General features: G+C 39.9%; 1 protein-coding gene across 2 annotated transcripts in view; it reads left to right on the top strand.

The window, feature by feature from the left end:
- samd12 (sterile alpha motif domain containing 12) overlaps positions 1-26,389 on the top strand; it is a 157,948-nt gene that overhangs the window by 82,964 nt on the left and 48,595 nt on the right. For both annotated transcript variants that reach the window (XM_023296227.3, XM_023296226.3), the window contains exon 4: positions 1-115. This exon is cut by the window's left edge and continues 26 nt beyond it. In XM_023296227.3, coding sequence (XP_023151995.1) covers positions 1-115 — 115 coding nt within the window. The remainder of the gene's footprint in view (positions 116-26,389) is intronic.

Below are 26,389 nucleotides of genomic sequence, written 5' to 3'. Positions count from 1 at the left end.
AGGAAGCTGGAGAGGATGGGCATCATGCAGGAGGGCCAGAGGCAGCACATCCTGCAGCAGGTCCTGCAGCTCCGTGTCCGGGAAGAAGTCCGAACCCTGCAGCTGCTCACGCAAGGTACAAAACAAGCTGCAGCCACATCTCAGGCCTGTTCTGGGATAATTCACAGCCACACGCGCTGACACATCGACAAATATTCACACAACAGCGTTCATGCACAGGCCATCTGTCGTCATGGCGATGGCTGCATGTTTTTAGGTCCTGCAGGATGAATCAGACGGTGATTATGCAACCGCAGATTCAGGAACAGAGCTTCTGTTTGGTATCTGAGCAACACCACGACTTAAAGGTGTTAAAGGTGCAGCTCTGTCTGTAAACGTTCACCTGGTCGAGATTTAAACTAAAAGATTAGCAGAAAAATGAACAGAAACACGCCTTAAACCAGCGAGATTAATCTGAGGTGAAGTGATGCTTTATTTATCTACTGAGTGATGTCATATAAAGATGAAAATATTGAAAGAATCGTCTGGAAAAAAGAGAACAGAAAAATCTGGATGTGTAGGACGTGTGTATAAGGTGGTATTTGTATAGTATTTATAGAGTATTTGTGCTGTATAGTACTTGTACAGTATTTGTCTTGTATTTATAAAGTATTTATACTGTATTTATGCAGTATTTATACAGTATATATACAGTATTCTTCTGATATTTGTACAGTGTTTATGCAGTATTTATAGTATTTGCACAGTATTAGTATATTTAACCAGTATTTGTACACTATTTATGCAGTATTTCTACTGTATTTCTACAGTAGTTTGCAGTATTTATGCTGTATTTCTGCAGTATAGTATTTGTACAGTATTTGTACAATATTTATGCAGTATTTATACTGTATGCAGTATTTTGCAGTGTTTATGCTGTATTTCTGCAGTATAGTATTTGTGTTCCTCTGTAGTTATTTCATTTATTTTTGTAGTATTTATGTCTTTCAATAGGGATTTTGCAAATTTTGGGGGGTGATTTTTCAACTTTTTGTGCTAATTTTTGGCTTTCTGTAGTTATTTTGCGTTCTTTTGTGGTTTTTAGCAGAACTCAAACATGTGTTTCCTCCTAAATGTCATGGTTCTATCTGCTGGACTGATGAAGTTCTGAGGCTCAGAAATGATGGAAAAAGTCCATTAAAAAGTGATAAATCTGGACCCACCTCCATGGACTTCAAGGACCTGGAACTCTGGAAATATTCCCAGGATGAAGGTAGAACTCTGATCATTGCTAAAGTTACTGGAGATGAAGAACCAGATGTTCTGAGGAGGTCAGGAGGGCTCTCAGTTCAGATTTGATAGGTTTTCTAAGGGATGATGACAGTATTCTGTGTTTATTCGCCACCAGAATTGTCCTCATTCATTCATTCTGCAGCATAATAACGATTCAACAGACTGTTTGACCCCTGCAGAGTTCTGATCTCAGCATCACATAATCAGTCTGGAATTACATAAAGAGAGGAAAGTGAAGCAGCCTGAATCCACAGATGAATTGTGTTTATATTTGTGTTACCAAACAGTCGACCATCCTTCTGCCTTTATGTTGATTCACTGAGCAGCTTCTCACTTCAGCCTCATTTTTCTACTTTCTCCACAAAACACTTGTTTGTGTTGCACAACGCTGCTTATGTAGCAGGTTTCATAATATCAGCAGGGTGCTGTTGTTTCTTCCCAACATCTTACAGCATCATGGAGCATCCAACATCCTCATCTAACATCATCCAGCATCATCCAACATCTTCCAACATTTTCCAATATCTTTCAACATCTTCCAACATCTTCCAACATCTTACAGCATCATGGAGCATCCAACATCATCATCTAGCATCATCCAGCGTCATCCAACATCTTCCAACATCTTCCAGCATCATCTAGTATCTTCCAACATCTTCCAGCATCTTCCAGCATCTTCCGTCTTCTAATGTCTTCCAACATCTTTCAGCATCTTTCAACATCTTCCAGCGTCTTGCAGCATTTTCCAGCATCTTCCAACATCTTCCAATGTCTTCTAACATCTTCCAACATCTTCCAACGTCTTCCAACATCTTCCAACATCTTCCAGCATCTTCCAGCATCTTCCAACATCTTCCAACGTCTTCCAACATCTTCCAACGTCTTCCAACATCTTCCAACATCTTCCAGCATCTTCCAGCATCTTCCAGTGTCTTGCAGCATTTTCCAGCATCTTCCAACATCTTCCAGCATCATCTAGCATCTTCCAACATCTTCCAGCATCTTCCAGCATCTTCCAACGTCTTCTAATGTCTTCCAACATCTTTCAGCATCTTTCAACATCTTCCAGCGTCTTGCAGCATTTTCCAGCATCTTCCAACATCTTCCAATGTCTTCTAACATCTTCCAACATCTTCCAACGTCTTCCAACATCTTCCAACATCTTCCAGCATCTTCCAGCATCTTCCAACATCTTCCAACGTCTTCCAACATCTTCCAACGTCTTCCAACATCTTCCAACATCTTCCAGCATCTTCCAGCATCTTCCAGTGTCTTGCAGCATTTTCCAGCATCTTCCAACATCTTCCAGCATCATCCAGCATCTTCCAACCTCTTTCAATATTGTCCAGCATCTTCCAACAACTTCCCACAACATCCAACATCATCCAACATCATCCAACATCATCCAGCTCCCATCAGCCTCGGTCGGCTCTAACAGATCAGCCTCGGTCAGCTCTAACAGATCAGCCTTGGGGCCCAGGAACTAATTCTGTGGATCTTTGTCACTCTGTGAAATTCCTGGAAGACATTGGAGGACTAAAGCAGCTTCTCTGCCTCAACAGTTTCAGAGCCACAGCAAGTAGAAGACAGAGAGAGTGAGTTTAGCTGAGTGATGACTCTGCTGAGGGCGACTCTCCTTCAAATAAACATAAACTATTTTTATCTGATACTGGTGACACTGGAGGAGCTTCAGCCGACTGGAGCTGGCTGGAGTTTCTCTGCACCAGCTGTGTCACTGGGTGTAATGGATGTGACTGAACCGGGAGAAAGTTGAGGCGGAGAAAACAGAAGTATTTTAAGTCTCCTAAGCTGTCGCTTCTGGAGATGCTTTTGGCAGCGAGTGAACAGAAATTGGAAGGAAGAGATGGCGGCGGAGTATTTCTGGGCCCGGGGCATAGTTCCTCGAGCTGTCGCTAAAGAGAGCTACAGCTGAGACAGAAACCCAGCGAGAGACTGGCGATGAGATGATGAAGAGAAGGAAAGAAAGAGTGGGAGGACGGTGAGAACGGTGGGGAGGAGAGAGACTGGAGGTGACAACGAGGAAAGATTAGAAGGAAGGAGGTGAGAAAGAGGAGGTGAGAAAAGGAAACCCTGATCCTCTGAGACCGGTGGAAGACACTTATATTCATAGATATCTAAAGAAAGATATATTTACTTCCTCTTACGCTGCAACAAACTCACTATAATGTCTGTTATTAAATCTAAATAAGTAATTAAATGGACAAACTAAACAATAGCAAAGCCCTTAAATTCAAGGGAAAACAGAAACTTAACCCTCGTGTCGTCCTGCGGGTCAAAACTGACCCGTTTTAAAGTTTGAAAATGTGGGGAAAAATATATTTTCACAGTGAAACTTCTGATGTCCACATTTTCAACATTTTTGGGAAATCTTTGAACATATTTTGGTGGAAAAAAAGAAATGCTAAAAATGTTCCTTAACAACATTCACATAAAAATCAACCAAAATTCAGCGAATTTTGCTGGATTTTGGTTGATTTTTTTGTGAAAGTTCTTAAGAAAATATCAGAAATGTTACTGATATATGTGGAATCACTTTAGATATTTTTAGGATTTTTAGGAAGATTTTTAGTCGTTTTGAAAATATTTACAAGAATTTTCTTGCCAAATTTGGGGGATTATTTTTTAAAAATAAAACTTTTAAGGGAAACTTTTAAGGAAGTATTGGAATTTTCTTCCTGAAGGTTTTGCAAATTTTCAGAAATTTAGGGAATTTTTTTGCTGATTTTTTGGATTTTTTCAGACAAGGAACCGATATTTTTTGGTGCCTGTAAATGAGGACAACAGGAGGGTTAAATCCAGGTGGCGACTTTATTTGGGAACAGTCAGTGTATCTACTGCTTTAAGTTCCTCTTTTTGACAGAATTACTGCTCCTTTGCTGTTTTCTCTACCTTAAATGAAACACTTACCTGCCTTGAAATGAGTTTACAGCCACTAGGTTGTGATTTCTTCAGTTATAATTATAGTAGTTTGAAAAAAAGAAGCACAGTGTAGAAACTCGGCGCAGCAAAGTGCAAATTACAGATCAGGAAACGTGGAGTCGCCTGACACACACCAACACTTTTCTAACCAGAAAGGTGAGAAATAAAGCCTCGTCTCTGACATAAACCTGCCTGGTGGTTTCTCTGGTGCTGCTTTAAATCCAGACTTCAGGTCTGTGCAGCAGGAAGACGATCAGAGGGGCTGCAGAGAGCGATGGAGGTGCTGTAATTACTGCAGTGTACCAGACAGAATTAGCTCGACGGACAGTGATTAACCTTTAAGGCTTGCCAGGCCACGGGAGGGAAATAATTAGATTCCTGGCCTCTCGCTCTCTCTTTGACATGCGGCGGCTCATGATGGCTTTTTGCTTACAGTCATCAGCGCCGGGCCTCGGCTCTGCAAACTGAAAGCGATATCCAGACAGTATCAGGTGTAAGGCCTCTGCAGCGGGTTCAGGGAGCAGAATAAGACGCTTTAATGGGATGTTCCCCGAGGCCAGGATCACTATACAGCGGTCTGAACAGCCGCACTGCATCATAAAGAGAAACTCCACAGATTTTCTTCTGTCTAATCTCAGACAAGGACACACTGCAGGATGTGAATGCTAATAGTACTAGGGTTGAACTTCAGGGTGGGTTTAGTGCTTTTTAGCTGCTCCTGTTGCTGGTTTAATGATCAGAACTCTTCAGATTTTTGCTCCTAAATGGGTCATTTTGTTCATTTATTAACCTTTATTTAACCAGGAGAAATCCCATTGAGATTAAGAACCTCTTTTACGAGGGAGACATTAGCAAAAAAACAAGAAAAAGATAAAATTTACCAGCAAAATATGACAAACAAGTACATGTTGTGGCCGCAAGAACTCGCAGTTTGGATTTAAAAGTGCTCAAAGATTTTAACTCGGTTAGTTTCCGGTCTTTCTGCAACATCTTCTATGCAAAAGGTGCAGAGTAAACAAAAGCCTTTTTGCCCGATTCAGTACGGACATATGGAACAGAAAGCAACAAATGATCTTGTGAACTTTTCTGTGCAGTTAAGGAGCAAATGTAGGAGGGCAGTAGTTCAAGTCTTGCCTCGTATATGAAAGTCTACCAATGACGGATCCTTCTGGTGGCTAAAGCTGGCCGTCCCACCTGAAAGTGTAACTCTCAGTGGTGCATCGACACCATCATCCTTTTAGATGATGATGTTGCTCCACTGTCTCAGATTTGGTTCAGTTTACTCGATTCTGTAGTTCTGTAAAATATTTTTTGCTGAATTTTGAGAATTTTATGTTTTTTTGACTGAATTTCTTTGATTGGTTACTTTACGAAACATTTAAAAGAAACTAAAATCCGCCTGTACAACCCTTTTCCAAAACCTTTGACATTTTTAGTTTTTACACTCGTCTCTGTAGAAACACTGCCTGCAGTTCAACTGAAAACTCTGAATTTTTGTAGCATGAATATTGACTTTATGATTGACGAGGAGTGCAGAACTGACTGACTTAAAACTGTCCAGAATTACTGACAGTTTGTCCCAGATTGTCGACAATAACTCAAAGATTTGCCAAAAAACTTGTCCAAAATAAGTGACAAGTGGTCTTTAATGACTCAAAACTTTCCAAAATTACTCAAAAATGTCTAATGGTCCAAAAATTGTCTAAAAAGAAATGAAACTTAATGGTTAAAAGGTGTCTCTGATGATTTGAACTTCCTAGAATTATTCTGAAAGTGTCCATAATGACGAAATCAGTCTAATGTGACTCACAACTTGTCCAAAATAAGATAAATTGTCTCTGTTGACTCTCTTTTTTACACTGTTGCAGTTTTTTTTTTGTTTTGTTTTTTTTTTTTGCATTTTTTGCAATGATACATTCAGGAAAAGGTAATTTCAATGAGACATCGCAATTTTAAGCTTTGATTTGATTGTTTTTCCAAACGAAACTACACGCTGCATTCAAGAACGATATGTTCAATGTTGAAATACAACCATTCTTTCTGTGTTTACATTTTATGATAAAGAATCTTGCTGGTGCAAAGACTTTATTTTGGGTGATTTTTAAAATGGGACTTGTAGAATAAAATGGGGTCGATGAAATACAGTATAACATTTTAAGAGGAAAAACACGTTTCATTTCTGGTAAAAACTGCAACTAAAATAACTAAAAAATCTGGAAAATTACCACCAAAAGAGACCAAACTGCCAAAAAATGGCCACAATTACCACAAAGAAACACAAAATGAGCACAAATAGAGCCAAAATCACCATACAAAGATGCAAAACTACCACAAAAAGACCAAAGCTGCCACAAACAAGATCCCAACTACCAAAAAATGACTCCAAATCATCACAGAACTTACAGGATCTGCTGCAGTTTTTTGCAATTTTTGAATGATGCATTCAAGAAAAGGTCATTTCAATGAGATATCGCAATTTAAAGCTTTGACTTGATTGTTTTTCCAAACAGAACTGCACATTACATTCAAGGATGATATGTTCAATGTTGAAAATCCAGCAGCTTTTTCTGTGTTTACACTTTATGATAAAGAGCCTTGTTGGTGCAAAGATTTTATTTTGGGTCATTTTTAAAATTAGACACATAGAATAAAGTGTCGTCAATGAAAAATGACATTTTTAAACTTAGATTTGGAGAGTTTTTCCAATGAAATGTCGATCACAGATGAGTAGTACATGGACCTTCGGAAAGCTGAAAATTCAGTGATTTTTTTCTGTAGTACAGGGTGCAATTTTGGCACTTTTTAAAAATACTTCATGCCTTTCAAACTCCTTGGCAGTTTTTGGGGGTTGAGAGGATTAAAGTGTGAAACCAGAACGTGCTGAACATGAGTTTCCTGAAATCTAGTGACTAAACAATCCTCCTTAAACTGAGAGAAATAACCAAATGTTATTTTCTCAAACGACATGGAAACTCTCAGTGTCACGTTTAAAAAACACTAAACTGCCCCGACGGCTGCTGTTCTGCTGCTTCGGTTGGGAGGAAATGAACAAACAGATAAAATCAACAGAAAAAAATACAGCTTTCATAAAATGTCAACACAAGTAAAGCAACGAGTCAAAATGTGAAAAGGAAGACTATCCCATAAAAAAAAAAAAATCAATGCGTAGAAGAAAGCCAATAAAAGCCAGTTTTATGAGCTGATTTAAAAAATGATACTGTCACGGCTGTGTAAGAACAAATTTCAGAATATTACCTTTAACAATGGAATTGCTTAGGGTTTGGCAGCGCATCTGTTATTTTTAGCTGGATATTCAGTCCCATGATACAGTTTCCAGCCTCCATTCAATCTGATTTCTTATTATTTCTGTATTTCATTGTGAACTGTGTCACATCTGCAAACCTGAGAAAACACAAAATACAAATGTTAAATGATAACTGCATTTCTAGAAGTAAGAAGGTGATCCAATACTGCGCCTCAATTCTGTTCAGGTCCAGGTTATTATCAGGACACTCCAGAACTTTACGGTTTTTGTGCCTTTCAGAGTTAAATTACTCTTAAGTTTAGGATTTCTGTCTTGTTGCAGTACTGAGATGCACTGAAGGTTCAGCTCACAGTTATCCATCAGGATTTTCTGGATTTTAGAGAGCATCATTCGTTTTTCTCTTATTTCAAGTCATTTCTCTATTAATAATTGGCAGCACTTTGAATTGATAATTGATTAATAACACAAGTTGAGGACAATTGACAGTCTTACATCTACCATTGGAATATGGGAACTTTGGCCTGGTTGATCCCAGTTTATCTGAAACACACAAGCTCTGGTTGGAGGTCTTTAACCACCACTGAATTTAACATTTACCCTCTAGTCCTACATTTAGCCTCTAACTCTACATTTCCCCTCTAATGCTATGTTTACTCTTTTAATGCTACATTTACCCTCTAATGCTCCATTTACCCTCTAACACTACATTTACCCTCTAATACTACATTTACCCTTTGATACTACATTTGCCCTCTAACACTACATTTACCCTCTAACACTACATTTGCCCTCTAATTCTACATTTACCCTCTAATACTACATTTACCCTCTAACACTACATTTATCCTCTAATACTACATTTATGCTCTAACACTACATTTACCCACTAACACTGCATTTACCCTCTAATACTACATTTACCCTTTGTTCAGACTGTATTCTACTGGATCTTCACAACAAGCTTCCACCTACAGAACATTACTGGAAGCAGAAATGCAGATCTTGACTTAATGCATTGCAGAGATACTCAGTTTTAATAACTTTAATGTACTTGAATTATCAGGAAATTGGACTCTGTATCAACAGATCTGTCCAACATTCAAGGTTTCTTCAGGTTAGCAGGTGTTTTGGTCCCACTTCTCCCCCATAGATGCCATTTTTACCCCATTTCGTCCAGATAGTGGAGCCATAAACACCAGCCAGGTCTTTGGATGTTTTCCTCCTGGGAAGGTTCTTCATTGTCCCCAATCTTCTCTATTTGTAGATAATGTTTCTCAGTGCGGATCTGAAGAGTCAGAGCCTCAGAAATATCTTTGTTTTTCCTCCCAGACTGATCTCATTCTCCATCATCCTATCTGGAATTTCCTTTGAATTAAATACATCGTTCTGGGGAGTTTCACAATTGTTCCAAGATCATTTCTCCCGCTGTGGATCCGAGCCCTTCCCAGGGCTGATTCAACTCTTCCTCCTCTCTTCTGGAATTTCTTACCATTTTGGCAGAGTGTCCTGCTGGTGAGAGCGTTCAGCCAACTTCATTCTTCTGAAAACATTCTATTTAAGTGATGATTTCATGGAGCAGGTCTGGTAGTGATCAGTCCTGGGTGTGTCCGGTCCAGCTGCAACCACTTTTTTGATTTATTAGTTAAGGAGGTGAACACTTTCTCACACAGGCCCTGTTTGTTTTTGGGTCATTTCATGTAAAATCAACCGAATCTGAACAAAATCTCCCCAGACCTCCTCAGAATCAGCTGGTTCAGCAACTAAAATAACTGAAAAAGCTGGAAAATTACCATCAAAAGAGATCATATCACCAACAAAAGGGCCAACATTACCACAAAGAAGGCCAAAATGAGCTCAAAAAGGCCAAAACTACCACAAATAGGGTCCAAAGTATCACAAAATGCCCCCAAATCACCACAAAAATAGGTGAATATATCACAGAAACACAGTAGCTCCACTAAAGGAAGCAAAATTACCCCAAAGAACCATCTGGTTCTTCATCTCCAGTAACTTTATTCGTGATCAGAGTTCTACCTTCATACTATGAATATTTCCAGAGTTCCAGGTCCTTGAAGTCCATAGAGGTGGGTCCAGATTTATCACTTTTTAATGGACTTTTCCATCATTTCTGAGCCTCAGAACTTCATCAGTAGATAGAACCATGACATTTAGGAGGAAAAACACATCTGAGTTCTGGTAAAAACTGACACCAGATCGGTTTTACATCCATCTAGATGTCACAATCGCTAAATGTATTCTTTATTGTTGTTGCTGTTTTCTATATTTTTAAAATCATTTTGAAAATTTTCATGATCATTCTTAACATTTTTTTGTCATTTTGGACTAATTGTACACCATTCTGGACACATTTTATGAAACTTGGGGAAATGTTGTCGTTATTGAACAAATTTGGGTTCATTCTGGAGATATCTTGAATCATTCTTGACAATTTTTAGGTAAATTTGGACAAATTTTACATCATTGTGGACATTTTCTAAGCCTGTTTGGGGCATTTCTGAGTCATTGTGAAAAAATCTGCCTTTTTGTACAGAGATGGGCATCTTTTTCTCTATAGCCAACTGAGCATCAGTGTTATGGGATGTATCATAGTTTGAACAGTAAAACTGCATCAGTTTAATGTCTATGACATAGAGTTATAGAAACAGTCATTGGTACCCTGGATGTGTTTCTAATTTACTTTAAAATAGTGACCAGAGAGAGACGGTCAAACTTTTATTTTACGTTTATTCCAGTTGTCTTTGTTTTATGTTAAATTTGTTTGAAGGTGAAACATATTTTAGTCTGAAATGCACAAAAAACATAACAAATTGTACGGGGTTCAATACTTTCCAGTCGTAATTCCAGCTTGATTCATTTGCTACCGGAGGCTGGTATTAACAGTAACTCCAGTAAAACAGGCAGATGTGGATAAATGAACTTCAGAATGAGCAGAACTGTGACAGACTCTCATTTGACCCAACGGCTCCTTCAGAGTTTCTCTTGTGTTGTTGATGTACAGTTGATATTTTGCCTTGATAAGTGTTTTCATAGAAACAAAGGAGCATCTTTCTGCACCTGAGACAGTATTTCAGAGGTCGGTGTGAGAAACAAAAGCTCTCTTAGCGAATCAAAGTGAATTCCGGCTTCATATTAACCCCTGTGACACCTTTAAAAGTCAAACTCCGAGACACTGCAGAAGAGACAATGAGAACGTTACGATTAATTAGGTTGTTTCCTTGATAACCATTGAGAAAGTTGTGTGTAAAAGCCTCCATCGACTGAACTCAATCTCTGAATTAACTCCACTACAAAGACTGGAAGCAGTCGTGTTTCTTCCCTCCTGTAAAAAATAATAATAAAAAAAAATCTCATTTTACTCTTCCTCTTTATTCAATTTCATGCTTATAGCCATTTCAGAGTTTTCAATAACACCCCTATGCCAGTAAATATGCTATTACTGGCTTGTGAAATCATCACTCTTAAAAGAAACTTGAATTACACAGCTGACAGAGCTGCATGAAAGTGGTTTTCTGAGTACATAGTGCTAATCTGTGGATGTAGACAGTCTCAGTGCTTACGCTTCATTTACTGTAACAGAGTCTCATTTAAAAGGAGAGACGAGGACAAGTTTGTAGAAATTAGACCGAGATGCTTTACAGTTTACAGTTCGCCTCAGTGTCCGACTGAGTTTGTTTTAAGATGCTGAGAATCCGTTATTTATGTTTAAAATTAAGTAAACACATGAATTTTTCCTCCTCCGGTCCGTGCATGGAATGGTGCGAAGACCCTATTGAAACACATGAGATTTTATTATTTTTTAATCTTCGTCCCTCTTTTGAATCGCAGCTTTTAAGGCGTAAAAATACTGGAAAACGTGTGGAACTTTGCACACACATCAGGACCGGTGAAAAATTTAAAATTTTTGGGGAATTGCACAGGTGTAAGCCAGAATGAATCATTATTGCCCCAAAACACAACAGGAAGTTGGACATTTTTAATTGTCAAATTTTGGACATTTTTGTGGCATTTTTGGTAACCCTGATAGAGCTCAAATTTAGCCAGGATGTACACCAGGCATGGGTGATCAAAAGTTATCAAAATGCGCCGCAAAAGTCTGAGCACGTGGAAAAGACAACCTTCAGAATGCGGCCATCTTAGGTGTTTCGCCGTGAAACAGGAAGTGATGTATAACTACCCTGTACATGCTCCAATCTGCCTCAATCTTTACAAATGTGTTCAGAGTCTGAACATGACATCCATGGGCCGAAAGACACTCTCAGCTGCAGCACCACCTGGTGGACATGCTTGGATTCGCTGACTAACAACGATGCAAGGACACGAGCAATAATGTTTGCAGCTTTAATTATTCATTCTTCGTCCATCTTTTGAATCGCAGTTTTGAAGGCCTAAAAATACTCAGAAACATGTGAAACTCTGCAAACACATCAGGACCGGTGAAAAATTTGATATTTTAGGGGAATTGCATAGAAGTGAGCCAAAATGACTCAATAGTGCCACCTGGAAACAGGAACTACGGCCAGTATGTGTAACCTACAGCTATGAAATTTGGTAGGCATATGTAACTCGTCAAGACGCACAGAAATGTATTTGACACCCATACCTAAAACTCAACAAGAAGTCGGCCATTTTGAATTGTGTGTCGTATTTTGGCCAATTTTGGACAAATTTTTGTACATTTTCAAAAGCTGTAACCTCAAAAACAGTAGCACCAACAGAGCTCAATTTTGGCCGGAATGTATACCAGGCATGGGTTTAGTTATCAAAATGCTTCGAAAAGTCTGAGGGTGTGGAAATGGCAGCCCCCGGAATTTCAACGTTTTGCTATGAAACAGGAAGTGCTGTCTAACTAGCCTGTCCATGAACCAATCTGCCTCAAACTTTACATGTGTCAATTTGATATTTTAGGGGAATCGCATAGGTGTGAGTCAAAATAACTCAATGGCGCCACCTAGAAAATTTCAAAGGTAAAAGTACGTGTCACCTACAGCTATGAAATTTGGTAGGCATATGTAACTAATCAAGATGCATGAAAATGTAACTGACATCCATACCTACAATGTAACAGGAATTTGGCCATTTTGAATTGTGTCATATTTTGGCTGATTTTGAACCAATTTTTGCAAATTTTCAAAAGCTGTAAACTCAAACAGGGTCACCCCAACAGAGCTCAAAATAGACCAGGATGTACACCAGGGATGGGTGGTCGAAAGTCATCAAAATGCTCCACAAAAGTCTGAGGTTGTGGAAATGGCGGCCCCTGGAATTTTGACGTTTCGCTACTAAACAGTAAGTGCTGTCTAACTAGCCTGTACATGCCCCAATCTGCCTCAAGCTTTACATGTATGATCAAAGGCCAGCCTCTGAAAAAAATACACTCAGTCACGGCACCATCTCGTGGACATGCTTGGATTTGCTGACCAACAAGGATGCGAGGACCAACCAACGCTGCTTGCAGCTTTAATTAGGGTCTGAGCACCGAATAGTGCGAAGACCCTATTGAAACCCATGGGTTTATTTTTCCTGTATGTGATTAAAATCCTCTAGGTAACAGGAGCTGCAGCCACTTCTCTCAGACCCAATACTCTGAATTTCTTCTTCTGGTCCCAGTGTGGTAGCTTTTGTGGCCTCTGGGCTGGAAATGAAGAAAGCTTCCTGTTGCGCTTCAGTTGACCTCAGTTCCTTTGCTTCAGGCGCCTTAATGAATTATCTCCTCAGTCAGAGATCCTCAGTCTACAGGATGTCCCGCTCTGTCTTTTGTTTTAAAACTAGTTCAACATGCAGACTTTGCATGAACGTTCCCTGAGCTAAGCACAAATAAACTACTCAGTGTGTGGTTCCAGGTTTCCCCCCAGAGAGCAGATTAACTCTTCATTTAACAGTCTGGTGATTGCGGGATAATGAGCAAACGATCAATAAGTTTAATGGTTCCAGCCTGAACAGGAACAGAGTGCGAGATCTGCAGAAGTATCGTGTAAAAGATCCTGTAGCTATTCTGTTAATGGATTTACTTTGCAGATTTCCAACAACACTAAGACTCCAGTTATTAATAATTGACTGTAGCAGACACTTCCTTTGGCTGCCCAGGTTCATGTAAGGATAACAGCCTTAAATAGCAGCATAGACACAGCAAAAACAGCATTTATACCTACTTTAACTTTAACCCACTTAGACTCAAAAACTCTCAAGGTTTCCCTTTAAACAAACACCTAAACCAGAAATACAGAAAATTACCAGTTTGAACCTCAGATTGTGGCTGTAAGTAGATGTAAACATAAATCCTATTTGACTTTAACCTTTCTAAGTTGTGTTTCTATCCAGCTGTTTATGCACGTTTTACATTTGTACAGTGAGAACAGGAGTAGATCCACTGAAAATTGAAATAAAAACTCTCAAAATGTCACAATAAAGCCTTTCATATTTTGAATTTGTTGCGTCGATAAAAGATAAATATGACTAAGTGTTATAGAAACAGGTGTAGTGGATGCATTAGTTACCTGTAAACTGGTTTTAGTAACTTGTCAACTGGCTTAAGTTACCTCTGCACAGTTTTACCTACCTGTGGACTAACTTTAGTTATCTGTGCACTGGTTTTAGTTACCTGCTGACTAGTTTTAGTTACCCTGAACTGGTTTTAGTTACCATCAGACTGGTTTTATTTACCTTTGCCATTGTTTTAGTTACCTGTGGTCTAGTTTTAGTTACTTTTGCACTAGTTTTAGTTACCTGTGCTCTGGTTTTAGTTGCTTGTACAATAGTTTTTGTTACTTGAAATAGTTTTTTCTTATCTGTGCCTTCTTCTCTGGTCTTTATTTAATTACTTGCACACTGACGATAGGTACCTTTGCACTGGTTTTACTTACATGTGAACTGGTTTTATTTACCTGCATGCTAGTTTTACTTACTTTTGCACTGATTTTGGTGACCTATGTGCTGGTTTTAGTTACCTACGGACTGGTTTTAGTTACCTATGCAATGACTTTAGTTGCTTGTAAACTGGCTTATATGTACTGGTTTTGATTACCTCCAATTGGTTTTGGTTACCTGTGCACTGGTTTCCATCATTTTAATACATCTTCCTTCATTTGAGGTTAGATATGAGCGTTTCTATGTCCTCTCTTTGCACCTTCTTCCTCTCCAGTTATTTAATGACTTATGACCTGAGCGTCAGCACCACCGCTGGGTCTCAGCATCAGCAGATCCTGAATTTGAAATGATTCAGATCCTCGTCTTTAATGGAGAACAGCCGATGGCTCCTATTTTCAGGCCATCGGGACTGAATACAGCGTCTTTGCTCCAAAGTCTTTATTGAATCTCTTCACTGTGCAGCAGCTCAGGGTGACTGCTGTCCTTCCTTTGGGCTTTTCTCTGAATGAGATGTCTTTTTGAGTGTGTTGAGCTGAAAGCTCTCATTATCCGACTCCTCTCCTCAGGCTCTTGCCCTCTGTGGAGGCGGTTCCTCCTTAACCCTCCCTCGACTCCATCCATCCTTCCCTCCATCTCCCCTTTTTCCTTCGCTCCCTCTTTTTCTTACTGCAAGCGAAGGTCAAATTAATTCTTTTTCATAATTTCCTGTCAGCGAGATTCCTCCCTCAGAGACTCCATCTATGGCTCGGTGCCTGAAAGATGCAATTAAGGTGAAGACAAAGTGAATACCTGAGTCTGACAAAGTGAATCGTGTTTTTTTCCCGTATCCATATGGATATAAGGGCTGTATAATACCACACCTGCTGCAGGCTGCCACCGTTTCAGTCCTGCTCTGCTGTGGATTTGAATCCAGCGTGGATGCCCTGGGTGGCTCCACGTTAGGAACCATTATGGTCTCACACTCACAAAGGGAATGTCATTACGAACAAATGGTTTCAGTGCTCAGACAACAGCCAGCGCCCTCAGCTCGCTCATTAACGCTGCAGGTCTCTGAGGAACGAACGTCCAAAATCCAGCTGCACACCTCTGAAGGTAATAATGTTATGAAGTGCAGAGAGTAATTGCTTCCTTGCCTTTTATTAAAGCATGACTTAAAACTGACCGTTGTAATGAAGGAGAGCAGGAACCCCCGTCGCCAGCCGAGTCCAGCTCAGAAATATGAAGGGAGGAAGGAGGAATGAAGGACGCAGAGGAAAGGGAAAATGAGGGTAGCTAATGCGGCATATTGAAAAGAAATCCCCCCCTCCTGCTGTAAAAAATACTTTTTTATAACCTCGAGCTGTAATTCTCCTTGACATGCAGTGAATTCTGGCCCTCTGGAGGCCTCCAATTACATACTTTCCCTTTTCACCTCACTCCAAACGCTTCGCTCTGGACCACTAGTCGGCCATTTTCTTTATTTCTGCTGCAAAAAAGCACAGAGACAGAAGGAGCGAGCTGACAGCGTCAAGGTTAGCGTTTCATCTGCTCGTGCCCGGGGAGAGGCAGGAATACAACACTCTTACCTCCAACTCCGGCTCTCAAGGACGCCAGAGCAGGAAGCAGCCAAGTATGAACAACATGCGCAAATCTGCTAATGAAGCTGAAGGAAGGAGGGCGCCGGCGGAATTCAGAACGAAGCGAGGAAGCAGATGAAACGGAGGCTAAACGGGAGGAATGAAGAGATAACGGAGGCAGATAAACAGATGAGCAGGTGGAGCAGCCCGAGGCTCCGTCAGGCGGTGATCTCCGACCTCCAGTCAGGAAAACAGATGCTTTGACAGGTCAGCTGATCACTACCTGAGTCTCCAGAGAGTCCTTGGCAGCCAAATGTCCAGTCGGGCTGGAAGCTTCGCTGCAGCTCTGTAATGTGGAATCAGCATCAGTTTAAAACTACAGACGTGATCTGAGCTGCAGAGGATGAACCTCAGCAGAGTGTTAAAGCCGGTCTGTCATCGATCTAGTTAAAGTGAACTCTCACGGTGCACTCTCTTCTTTGCACGCACAATCCATAAACAGTCAGTCAAACACCGTTCTTTCACTAGCAGTTTGCCTTTAACGTGTTAAATCTGCAACGTAAATGCAAATAACAATGACAATGAAGCACTTATCTTCTGATTATCATAAATAAAGTGTAGTCGTAATTAGTTAGCATAGACAGTGCTAACAAAGGCAAACATTATGTGCATTAGCGTATCATTTTCAACTTATAGCACTGCTATCTCTTTAAATACCGGTGTAGGAACACAATTAAACATGAAATATAATATACATACTGACGATGCTGACATAAAATCTACCGCTGAAACAGATGGATGCAGAAAACACCAGGCTGTCTCTCTGACCACATTCCCTCTGTTAGCGGTAGAATACTTCCTGAATCAAGTCACATGACATGAACAGATGATCAACTGAGAAAATGATCAAGAACGGCCACCAGGAGGTGCTATAACTAACAGAAATCTCAAGTGTAACAGAACACACTAGTTTCAGTAACATGCAAAATGGTATCACCTAGCCACACACTGGTTTTAGCCACGTTTGCACTTGTTTTGGTAACTTGCAAACTGGTTTTAATTACCTGCGGTGGATTAAATTAGCTAAACACTGGTTTTATTGAGCTGCGTATTGGTTTTATTTACCTTCATGCTGGTTGTAGCTAGCTGCACACTAGTTTTAGTAACACGCAAACTGGTTATTGTCACTCGCACCCTAGTTTAAGTGATCTTTGCACATGTTTTAGTGGTTAGTGGTTACCTTTGTGCTGGTTATAGGTACTTGCACAGTGGTTTTAGTAGCTGCATACTGGTTTAAGTAACTTGCAATCAGGTGTTCTACACCTTTGTACGAGTTTTAGTTACTTGCACACTGCTTTAAGTTAGCCACACGTTAGTCCTAGTGATCTGCACACTGGTTTTAGCTACCTGTGCACTTCTTTTAGCTACTTATGAACTGGTTATAGTTACTTGTACAAGACTTTTAGTTACCTGCCCACTAGTTCTAGTTAACTGCAGAATGGTTCTATTTACTGGCACACTGGTTTTAGTTACTTTCACACTGGTTTTGACTACTTGCACTCTGATTCTTGTTACCTGAACAATGGTTGTATTTACTGACATATTGGTTTTAGTTTTGCAGTGGGTTCAGTTACTTGCAACATTTGTTTTTAGTTACTTGCAGACTGGTTTTAGTTACTTAGCGATGGTTGTAGTTACCTTTATGCTGGTTTTAGTGCAGCTCAGCATCATGTAAGCTTCACTGCAGCTCTATAATGTGACTACTGAGGAGGGAAGTCTGCAGAGGGCTCAGCTGTCAATAAGTGTTTGTACAGACGTGATCTTGAGCCTCAGAGGCCGAACCTCAGCCGAGTGTTAATGTCAGCTGTCTGTAATGGAGTTCATGCATCAGGCAGAAGTTAATCCGTGTGTCGGTGTTAAATCCCAACCTGAACCCTGTATAAAAACGATCCTGCTGGTCGATGAATCCCTTAGTCGTTTTCTTTTTTATGTCTTTTTAAAGCAGAAACTGCTGCTCAGGTTTCGCTGCGCTGCATTCATTAGTTTACAGCGAAGCAGAAGCCATTAGAAGTGACTGTATCGGTGGCCTGAGCTGGGCTGGTTCCACTCTGTCTGCTGAGGTCTCCAGCCTCCCTGACCACCTCCGGACATCCAGGAGCCCAGACAGCTGGACAGCCCAGACTCCTGAGAACACTCCTGCAGCTTCCCAGCATTCGCTCATGATCTTACTAACCCGGATCAATAGCCAGAGGACACTTCCTTTACTCTGGCCATTACCCCATAAACATGCCCAGCATGGCTCCAGACTTGTGTAATGGAGAAGAGGAAGATGGCAGCAGAGGAGGATTCAGCTGATTGTGGTGGTAAACCATCACTTAATGCATCATCAGGACAGCCTCCATAATGTGTTAATGTTTTACTGTTTCATGGTACTTTAATTGATATAACTTATTAATGATATATATTCACAGTGTTGAAATCCCTCCAGACTACTTGGAACACAAGAATACACATTAGAGAAATACTGGAGTTAAAATACGGTTGTTAATGGACCCATTAGCAGCTGCTGTGGGACAAAAATACTCTTTAAGTGGAATCCAGTTACCTGTACACTGGTTTTAGTTACCGTCACACTAGTTTTACTTAACTGTGCACTGGTTTTAGTTACTTGTACACTAGTATAGTAACCTGCACGTTTGTTTTAGTTGCCTCAACACTGGTTTTAGTTACCTTTGAACTGATTTTAGTTACCTGTGCATTGGTTTTAGTTACGTAAACATTGGTTTTAGTTATCTTTGACCTGGTTTTAATTTCCTGCACATTGTTTTTATTACTTGTACACTGGTTTTACTTACCTGTGCATTGGTTTTAGTTACTTAAGCATTGGTTTTGGTTACCTGTGCATTGGTTGTAGTTACCTATACTTTGGTTGCATTGAATTACACACTGATTTTAGCCACATGCACATGGGCTTTAGTTACCTGTTCAATGGTTTTAAGTCACTACACAATGGCTTTCATTACCTGCATACTGGTTTTAGTCACTTAAACACTGGTTTCTGTTATCTGCACACTGCTTTTAATTGGGATTAGAATTTCTATGACATTTGAAATGTCTTTGTCTTTAATGCTGAGTGTGCAGGTACAGTACATCCAGAAAACAGCTCCTATAACCATCAGAGGACTTTCCCTTTGCATCTCATTTCTGTCTATTTATGTGAGATCCAAGCAGACATCCAGCGATGCCAGGAGCCGGAGTGACAGACATAAAAAGAATATTTATTCACTGAATCATCTCAGGATGCACAGCTCCATAGATGCATAAAGTTGAGCAGAGAGGAGTGAACAGGAGGAGGATACAAGGACATTCAGAGGGAAATGAGGTGCAGCGAGCAGGTACATAAAAGGAAATGATGTATATTACGCCGGTGCAGGATCACGGTTTGTGTATCCAGGATTTATGGCTGCGTATTTAGCAACAGAACAGCAGAACATCTGATCATCCATTATTATTGTAACATCTCTCAGTTCAGGGCAGCGGTGATTGATGGGGAGCTGCTAATGACTCTGGGATGGAAATTAGCACAAAAGTGGCTCCGAGTGTTTAAAAAGCTGCTGTTTGCAAATGGAAAGAACACAGTCATTAGTCAGTTTATTATAAAGGTGGTTCATAATGGAGGTTTCAGTTACTGGCACACTGGTTTTAGGTACCTGTTAACTGGTTTAAGTCATTTGTACACTGGTCTTAGTTGTACATTAATATAGTAAACTACAGACTGGTTTTACTTACTTATTCACTGGTTTAATTGACCTGTACACTGGTTTTAGTCCTGTTCAGACCGGTTTTGGTTACCACTGAACCGGTTTCAGTTAATTGCACACACGTTTTAGTTACCTGTGCACTGTTTTTACTTAGTTATTGACTGGTTTTATTTACCTGTAGACTGGTTTTAGTCACCTTCAGACTGGTTTTGATTACCATTGAACTGGTTTTAGTCATTTGTACACTCGTCTTAGTTGTACACTAGTATAGCTCACTGGCTTTGGTTACCTATGGAGTGGTTTCAATTACCTGTACACTGGTTTTACTTAATTCTCCACTGGTTTTGATTACTTGCGCACTGGTTTTGGCTAGTAGCAAACTGGTTTTAGTGAGTTGTTCACTGGTTTTATGTACGTGTGCACTATTTTTAATGACAAGCAAACTAGTTTTAGTTATATTTAAGCTGGTTTTAGTTACCATCAAAGTAGTTTTAGTTACATGTACACTGGTTTAAGTCACCTTCAAACTGGTTTTAGTTACTTTTAAGCTGGTTTTAGTTACCTGCAGAGTGGTTTTTGTTAACTGTAGACTAGTTTTAATTACTTGTGCATTGATATTAGTTACCTGTTCACTGGTTTTACTTAGTTGAGGACTGCTTCAGGTACCTTCACACTGGTTTCAGTTACCAATGCTCTAGTTATGATTACCTGAACACTGGTTCAAGTTAGCCACACAATGGTTTTAGTTTCTTGAACACTGGTTTTGGTTACCTGTAACCTGGTTTTGGTTACTTTCAGACTGGTTTTAATTACTGGCACACTGGTTTAGGTTAGCCACACAATGGTTTTAGTTACCTGTATACTGGTTTTAGTTACCTGCACACTGGTTTTATTGCCTGAACACTGGTTTAAGTTAGCATACAATGGTTTTAGCTATGTGTATACTGGTTTTTCGAGGGAACTTGATTAGTCCTGATTCAACTAATTCCACATATATGAAGCTTTTATCTCGTGTGCAGCTCGACTGTGAGTGTTAATTTTATGTATGTTTCTAAATGTAAATCTTCTCCTCAGGTATGCCTCATTATGTTCAGCTTTACTTCATCATTTGCTTTGAGACTCTACACAGCCAAACAGTACAACAGCCTCAGTCTGCTGCTATAGGGGCAAATAGAATGCAAACTGCCTGCTGCAGCCATGGAGGCCTTTCCATTCCAATTAATCTGATTATGTTCTCATACAGTCTAATAACCCTCACCCCCTCCTCCCCTCACCGCCTCTGAAAAGCCATACATGACAGTAACGCACTTTAAAAACACAATTTAAAAAAAGAAATTAGAAATCAAAAGCCTTGAATAAGAAACAGTGATCAGCCCACATCAGTTGTAATTGGTGCCATTAGTCTTTTCATGCTTGATTGGCTGCCAAAATGTCAGCCTATCTATTTCCCTCTTGTCACATTTCTCCCTTTTCTCTCGACTGTCTGTCATTAAAAGTGATTGTGTACTTGTTTCGGTGCCAAGTGGGAGACTTTCAGACACAAAAACTTAAAATTGAAATGAAGAAACTCCGGATTTGTTTGTAAAGTGGAGGCTCAGGTTTGCCTTCCTGTTGTTGCACAAACCTGCTGTGTGGGTCACAATGAAAGCAATTAAACCTGACAGAGGAATAACACGATGTCCTGCATGACTCACGCTCAGCGTTTTATTGACCCTGGTGGAAAATTAGGCTTTCAGCGAAAGCACACGGAGCCGAAACCAAAAATAGAGCAATAAACAGGATGGCTCAGAATTAACAAATGGCTGGCGCAGAAAACTGAGGAAGTAAAGAGGATGTTGTCAGTGAGTCAGCAGGACTTTATTTGGAGGTAGTGGGTCTCCTGGTGAGGCAGAAACCTCCTTTTATTCCAGCAAAACGATATAGAGTCGAGTTGTTTTTTTCTTGCTGTTATGACACATTTTCTAACTTTGAGTGTTGCTGAACCTTCATCAAACCACCATCATGTTCATATTTATGAGGAGTTCCAGCTTTTATTATCTCCACATGTTAGCATAATGCCTCCAGAGACACTACTGTTACTGTGATTGTGTTAAACAGAACTGGATATCATATTTAAATCTGACACCCCATTTATTCCTGTAAAAGCTGCCTCAGTGTTTTCAGGCCTCAGACAACCCCGTCCAACTGAAATTATACTCTGATACAAGTAAACTGCATCTTTGTTCAGTTTCATTTGAGTAACTCCGCTGCATTCCTTGGCGGAGTAATAACTACTAACCATGTCCTGATTTCTGCCAGTCAAGACATTTTTTAACTGATCGGTATCGACTTTAAGCAGTTCTTACGTCACATTGGTGTCGTAGAGTGAGAGCACAGTTTGTAGCAAGATGCTAACTTTGAATAGTTTTCTGAATCAATAATCAGAATAATCAATTGATATTGGACTATTTGATGATCACAGTGGACATTCCTGTTATTGCTGTTTTACATATTACTCTGTCAAGGGAGTTATGCGATGATCGGCGTACGTTTGTGTCCGTCTGTCTGTCTGTCTGTCTGTCTGTCTGTCTGTCAGCAACATTACTCAAAAACAGACTAACGGATTTGGATTAAATTTTCAGGGAAGGTCAGAAATGACACAAGAACCAAGTGACTAGATTCTGGCAGTGATGTGGCTTATAGTCTGGATCCATGGATTTGTTAAAGATTTCTGTATCATTGTGAGATAGCGGCACGAATCACTCTAACCATGACAACAAGATGGAAATTTCAGCTACAAGCAGCACCACCTCCAGCATGCTCGGGATGCAAGTTTTAGATCGGTTTCTAACTGATAATTGACAATTGTTTGAATCACGATTCGATTAATTAATAAAGTGAATTAAGTACAGGAGACAGTTTTCCATTTGACATGAGCAGCTTAGCTACATTAGCTGCAGTCCAAGACGATCCGGACTCATCTTCAACATTTGCGCTCTGGTCGCAGGTCATTAACCTCCACAGACATCTTTGTCATGGTTAATTTTAGGGAAAGTCAGCGTGATCTCACCAGATTTTGTCTTTAAATGTTCTCAAACTCTATAGTCCCACTTAAAGAAAACAGCAGCTGAGTTGCAGCAGAAAAGAAAATAAAGAAACGTCATTATAAAGATGCATCAATCTTATTTTTGCTCTTTAACTCAAATTTAAGCACCAGTTTAGAGGTAAATTCAAGTTGAATAAATCCCCAAACCGAACTCACCAAAGCAGACAGATAAAGACGATGAATTCAAACTGTGCTTTACTTCAACTGCAGCTCATCTAGTCCTTTTACACAGCATATGATGTTATTCTGGACAGACATGGATGTAAACTGTGAGGTTATAATGCTGCTTTTAAAGGAACTTTCCTCCTCAGAAGTGTTTGCTGGTCTTCGCCACTAAACAGAATAGTAACTGAGCTGTGCTTTTTATCCACAGCAGCACCGCAGGACCTCAAGCTTCAGAGCCTTTTTAACTTTTATTTTAATTACTTAATAAATATTTAGAGGCAGCGGTTGCCTTGGGGATGAAATATAAATGAGGCTTGTGTTGTTTTTTTTGTTTTTGCTCATGATGTAATTCTCTGCACATCCAGTTTCCTCTCAGTGCCAGTTTCGCCTGTGAGCTGCAGAATATCAGGAACAACCCTCTCTTGCATCCAGTCGGGGCAGGTAGTCGTCTTTGAACTTTCCCAGGCCGCTCGCGTGCAACAGGAGACGGATTTGTGCTGAACTCGGCCTCCATTAGAGCTCAAGCCTGTTCGCAGAGGGGAGCTATTAGCGGCGAGGCCTCAGCTCCTCAGGAACTAGTTTCACATCAGGACCGGTTTGTTGCATTGTCACCAGATTAAAGGCAGTTCGTTGAAAGGTCTGCCGGCGGTTCCACATGATTGATCCTCCTCCACCCCCCGCTAGCGAGTAGCTGCTCAGCTCTTCATCTATTTACATGTCAGCGCCTCACATCGTCTCCACTTTGGTCCTCTTGTTCCTCTCAAGTTGCCTTTCATATATATATATATATATATATATATATATATATATATATATATATATATATATATATAAGGAGCTTTTCTGCAGTAGTTTTTCTTAAAGCTGCTTTCATATTTACTTCATTCCCTCCTTCTGTCTGTACATCTTCATGCTTTGTGTCTGGTTCTGGTTCCTGATATGATTATTAGCTTTTGATTATCCAGCACACTGACCTCTGCTCGTTGTGCTGCAGCTAACGAGCGACGCCTCCAGTTTCCCGCTGCCCTGATTTATCGCGTTGCTCTGTTCATACCTGCAGCTGCATTCCTGTACGTTAGGAAACACCAAATAAAGAACTTTGTCCTTTGGTTTCCTGACTAGCTCGCCGATGCTAAATATCACGTAGCACAGATGTCGCGGGACGTTTGTAATCTCTCACGTGGAAATTGGCTCCAGCTCGACAGGGCGGTTCATTACTGTGACGTGACATATAGCAGATTCTGGAAATAAAAATGCAAACATGGTCACAGTGCAGCAGAGCTGAGCTTAATGATGAGATGCACAGATGCTAACAGACACTCCAGTGGACATTTCTGTTATTGCTGTTTTAGTTATTTATATTGTGATACAGGAACTCTGTCCTGGTTGATCCCAGTTTGTTGTAAACAAGTACTGACTCAAAGTTTGATCGAAATGTCTCAGAAGTCGTCCAATATGTTACTAAACTTGTCCAAATGTTCAAAATAAATCAGAATTTATACACAGTTTCTCCAATGTTGACCAGTATAACTTATAAATTTGATCAAAATGATTGAAATTTTGTCAAAAGTAACTACAATTTTCTCTAAAAGGTCTTGAATTTACCAAAATTGCTGAAATTTTGATCAGTGTCTTGAAATTTAATCAAAATGACAAAAACTGTGTCCAAAATAACTCAAATTTGAGCTTTTTTCAATAAATTTCAAGTTTTTTTGTCAAAATTGAGTTATTTTGGTCAAATTATGAGTAATTTGTGTTAAAACCTAAATTAATTTGGATTTAATTCTGATCATTTTGGATAACTGAGTGATTTTGATCAAATTCCGAGTTAATTTGGTCAAAATTTGAGTTGTTTGGTCAAATTATGAATAATTTAGGCCAATATCTGACTAATTTTGGACATATTTCTAATAATTTTGGACAACTTTCTGTCATTTTGATCAAAATTAGTCATTTTTGATCAATTTTAATGAATTTTATGTCATTTAGAACATTTTGGAGAAGCTTAGAGACGTGTTGGACAACTTTAGAGTCATTTTGGTCAAAATTGGGGTAATTTTGAATAAATTTTAGTTGTTCTGGTTAAACTTAGAGTTATTTTGGTCAAATTATGAGTAATTTGTGTTAAAATCTGAATTAATTTTGACTTAATTCTAATCATTTTGGACAGCTTTTGAGTGGTTTTGAACAAATAGGCAGTATTTGGAGGTCATTAACTGCCTCCTAAGACTTTGTCATGGTGCCCGCTGCTAGCTAAACCTCCAGACAAGATGGAGATTTCAGCTACAAGCAGCATCCCCAGCTTAGCTACCATAGCCACTTAGTTATTAGCACACTGACCTCTGCTCGTTGTGCTGCAGCAAACGAGTGATGCCTCCAGTTTCCCGCTGCCCTGATTTATCTCGTCGCTCCGTTCAGATAAAGAACTTTGTCCTTTGGTGTTTTGCTGACTAGCTCGCCGATGCTAAATATCACGTAGCAAGGATGTCGCGGGAGGTGTATAATCTCTCAAATGGAAATTGGCTCCAGCTCGACAGGGCGGTTTGTAACTGTGACGTGACATATAGCAGATTCTGGAAGTAAAAATGCAAACACGGTCACAGTGCAGCAGAGTTGAGCTTAATGATGAGATGCACAGATGCTAACAGACACTCCAGAGAGCCATAAGGTTCCTGCAAGAACATAAAACAATCAAGAGTTTCTGTTTGTCACATGCTCATGTAGTCTGTGCAGTGAAATGCAAAGTGACTGTTCTCAAAGCTGTGCAGCAACAATAAGACAGTATATAAAGAGCAATTATTTAGAAACAGTAGAAAACCTTCCTCTGCATTGTCATATCGAGCTAAAAACCTCATCCGTCCTCCAGTTAGCTTCAGCGATGCATCAGTCAACACGTCTTCCAATAACAGACTTTCAGTGTCAAACCAGTCGACCATGAAGGAGTCAGTGCAGCTAAAAATAATCCACATCTACTGTATATACGAGCTGCTACCAGTGGAGTATACGCTGCTTTACCTCGTCTTTCCTTGTACCTTGAGTTTGTCCCAATTCTCTGGACACACGATGGAAATGCTGCAGCTTTGAATCATATATTAGTTAGATTCTGTTTGTTTTCTTGAGTACAGGACTGAGTGTGTGGAAACATGCATGGAAAACTTTATATATGTGCATATTTTCTATCGCTCTATTTGATCACAGCTGACTACAAACCCTCCAACATCCCTTATTGTCTCCTGGGTGTGTTTGCATTATTCCTTGTATTCCCTGCAGGAAACACGTGCATACATTTCCAAGGCTGCTGTCATTATATCGCACGGTTTACTGGATGAGGATTTCCAGGATTCAGATTGAAGCTTGTGGTGTTTCATTGTGTTCTGTTGTTGTTTTACATATAAAGATGAGAGGTTGTTGGAGGAGCAGAGGTCAGTTTGACGGTCAGAATCAATAAAAGAGTCGTTTT

This window comes from Amphiprion ocellaris, chromosome 15 (assembly GCF_022539595.1).
Source record: "Amphiprion ocellaris isolate individual 3 ecotype Okinawa chromosome 15, ASM2253959v1, whole genome shotgun sequence".
Classification (NCBI taxonomy): Eukaryota; Metazoa; Chordata; class Actinopteri; family Pomacentridae; genus Amphiprion; species Amphiprion ocellaris.
The sequence above is the reverse complement of the archived record's forward strand: the minus strand, read 5'-3'. Positions and strand labels throughout refer to the sequence as shown.